This window comes from Pteropus vampyrus, unplaced genomic scaffold, assembly GCF_000151845.1.
Source record: "Pteropus vampyrus isolate Shadow unplaced genomic scaffold, Pvam_2.0 Scaffold178, whole genome shotgun sequence".
Lineage (NCBI taxonomy): Eukaryota > Metazoa > Chordata > Mammalia > Chiroptera > Pteropodidae > Pteropus > Pteropus vampyrus.
Genome location: NW_011888959.1, coordinates 1,632,779 through 1,636,080, shown reverse-complemented (window position 1 = coordinate 1,636,080; position 3,302 = coordinate 1,632,779). Strand labels below are relative to the sequence as shown.

General features: G+C 58.7%; 1 protein-coding gene across 1 annotated transcript in view; it reads left to right on the top strand.

Moving 5' to 3' along the window:
- LOC111746165 overlaps positions 1-3,302 on the top strand; it is an 87,766-nt gene that overhangs the window by 62,979 nt on the left and 21,485 nt on the right. The window contains exons 6-7 of the mRNA XM_023537137.1: positions 1-153; positions 247-400. Of these exons, the coding sequence (XP_023392905.1) occupies positions 1-153; positions 247-400 (307 nt within the window). The remainder of the gene's footprint in view (positions 154-246; positions 401-3,302) is intronic.

Below are 3,302 nucleotides of genomic sequence, written 5' to 3'. Positions count from 1 at the left end.
CCCCGCGGCCCGCTCTGGCCCTGCACGTCCCGGGCTCCGTCCCAGGTCCTGGGTCGGTTTGGGGGCTGCCACCCAGGCCTGTGGCTTCGCGCACCTCTTCCCGCCATTGCTCATACCCATGAGCCACCTCCCTCCACCGAAAACCAACTTCAGGTGAGACTGGGCTCGGTGCCTTCTCTTGATGCACGCGAGGCTTTTCCGGGGTGCTCGCCTTCCTGTGATTCTGACGTTCTGTCCCTCCCCGAGGACAGCGGCTGCGACCTGGCTGGGCTGGCCGAAGACCCGGATGGAAGAAGCAGGAGACCCCCACCCCCCGCCGCCGGAGGACCACAGCCTCGGACCCCCGCCTTCCCGACGGTCACCTGACGCCTCGCGCCTCCTGCCTCCTTCCTGGTTTGGGGTGAGTTTCTAGCTTTCTCGGGACACTAAGATTTCATTAGGTCCCGCTCACATCTCTCTGCTCAAGAATGTACACGTGTAAACTGGGGGAGGGGCACTGCTTCCAGCTTAACCCGGGAGGCCTGGGGTCTGCAAGTTGCCTTGCCTCACTGAGCCAGCGTGCGTGGGGGCCACCTGGGTCGCCGGCGTGCTGCGGTCCCCATACGGTAAGTAAACTCTGCTCTGGGCCCTGACAACCAGCTCTGGCCAGGCACACAGTAGGTCCTCGACAGAGCTTTGCTCAGCACAGTAATCACACGAACACGGTGTATTTGTTCTCCTAAGCACTGCACCCCTCCTCCCCCCGCCTTCCCGTTTGGAGACGAAGTAAGAATGCTTGTCTGCTCTGTAGCTGGAAAAACATTTCTCTCCCAAGCCATGGTAACGTCAGCCCCTAAGAGAATGCTGGCTTCTCACACACGAGGCTTTGATAATGTCCTTTAGTCAAATAGTGGTTTTTGAGTGAGTTCTCGTGGCTTCTTTTCTTCACCCCTGAAATCACAATGAGATGGGAACGTTTTGTTTGTTTGAATAAAATCGGTCATGGTGGGGAGGGCAAGAAGAAAGCCTAGAATTCCGGCCGCAGATCCCTCCAGGACTCACCGCGTGTTCATCCGTGGTCCACTTATTCAAGACGCACTAATGGGACCTTTGGGGGCTCGGGGCCGAGGTCCTCGTGGGGTGCCTAAGGCCATTGGAGGGGCAAGTCAGGGATCTCGGGAGGTCCCATTCAGTGACTTGGCCCATGTGGCAGCTAAGCACAAGGCGGACAGGAAGAGAGGAGGCTTAACCGAGGGTCCCAGTTGGTGAGCCCGTGGGAGGGGCGCAGGTGTTTTCAGAGCCAGCGGCCCAATGGGGCTGAGCTGGTGTGGAGTTGGCTCTGCACCTGGCAGGCCTCAGGTCTGCCGTGCCCAGGGTAGTTGCCCGGGTAAGTGGATGAGTGTAGACTGCCAGGTGGTCTGGGTGGGAGAGGCCGGGGGTGAAATGGGTTCAATCCTCCAGAAGCCAGCATCTCTCCGTGACGCTTGCGCACGGGGTCTCTGCAAGCGGCAAAATGGGAACACAGCTCTGCGCTTGAGTTGGCGGCCCTGCCTGCCGTGCCTCGCCGTGAGTGCAGCCCGCCGCCCAGCAGGCAGAGCAGCCTGCTGGGCCCCCGTGGGCCCTTCCCTCAAACGCAGGTCTCCGAGACACTCCTCTGCAGCCCCTGAAGTGGAAGTGGGGTGTAGACATTATTTTTAAATAAAACGCATTGGTGTAGGCAGAGAGGGGCAGAGGGATCCAGCCTGGGGGGCTGTTGCTTTGTCTGTTTCTGTTCCTGGGGGAGCCCGTCAGGCCGGGGAGAGGTGGGGAATGTGCCCAAGGCCAGACCCAGGCAGGGGGCCCCCGGAAGATGCTGCCCTGTGATATTTACTCCACGGCTGGCATTTGCTGAGCCACTTGCAAACGGTGATGTGGGAAAGAGGCTGGGGCTGTGCGCTTTATGCATGGCAGGGTGCGGGACTCCCGGGAGCGGAGGGCGGGTTGGGGTTCAGACCCCAATGTACCAGAAAGATCCGTGGAGCTCGTCCTAGCCAAACGCCCAGGGCTTCCAGACCGCTTCTTAGGGGCACCTCAGGCTCCCTCCAGGCGGGCTGAGCTGCGGGGCAGAGTCAAGGTCGGCCCCCACCTCACCCTGCTCGGCGGTTGGGGGTGGCCTGTCCTCGGGCTGACCCGTATTTCAGGTGCACTCGTGAATATTCAGTCTCGGGCAAACACATATTTTGTGTTTTGTGTGTCACAAACACAAAACAGATTAAAAAAATAGATCGAATTCTCAATTAAAGAAGTCGAAACATAACACCATAAATCAGCCTCGTAGCCAATCATCCCCGATTGCAGAAAGACCATTATTAAGTGTTGAAAGATACTTATTTTCAGTAGGATTCTGTCTTTGGTGGGTTGGCCCATCCTCGAGCCGTAGGGGCTAGAAACGTGACCCTGACCGGCCACATAGCCAGAGGACCTTTCCCTGCAGTGGGAGGGGCCCCTTTGTTCATCTAGGAAGCTGTTCCCTGGGGGCCGCCTCTAGCTGGACGCGTCCGGGTGGGCGCAGATGTCGGGGGCGAGAGGGTGGCCTCGTGTGGAGGCTGGCCCTGCTGGCCCCCTTACCCCCTTACCCTCCCCTGGGGCGGATGGGAGCTGAGGGACACACTCGGTCTCCCTGCTCCCGAAAGGGAAAGAGGGCCTTGCGCTGTCACCCCCACATTCTCCCGCCTGCAGGTTGCTCGTGGGGCGGGTCGCCGCTTCCGGGGTCCCTCACCCCGTGCCTCCTGACTGCGGCTCAGACCCCACGTGTATTTTCAAGTGCATTTCTCCCAGTCACGTCGGGACCTGGCAAGATGAGGGCATAGGGCGCGTGTGTTTCTTATGGGTTCATTTACACGAAGCAACTCAAACGTGATTTTTATGTGCGGTCTGACTTCCAGAAAGAACAAGAGCCCTGCCCATCTTTAACGAGCTTGCTAATGAATTTCTCCTCGAAAAGAGAGAGGCGGCTGTACGCAGAAGTGGGTTTTCGAGGTCCCACAGGGTTGGAGAGCAGGGGACAGTGACAACCAGCATCGTCGGCGGCATCGGGGTGCTGCGGAGTTTTCTTTTAAGAAGACAGGAATTTAACGAGTGGTGGATAAGTCCCAAGGACTCGTCCCCTGTCTCTCTGCAGCTTTCAGCCCTGCCCCCCTCCTCACAGAGGAGTAGGGGTGCATGGCTTGGTCTCGTACCCCTGGTTTGAGCAGGTGGAACATTCTGGACAAGAGTTGTATCTCTCCAAATGAGGTCTATTATGGGGTTCCCACTCGGAAAGAGGGAGACCAGTCTGGGTAAGG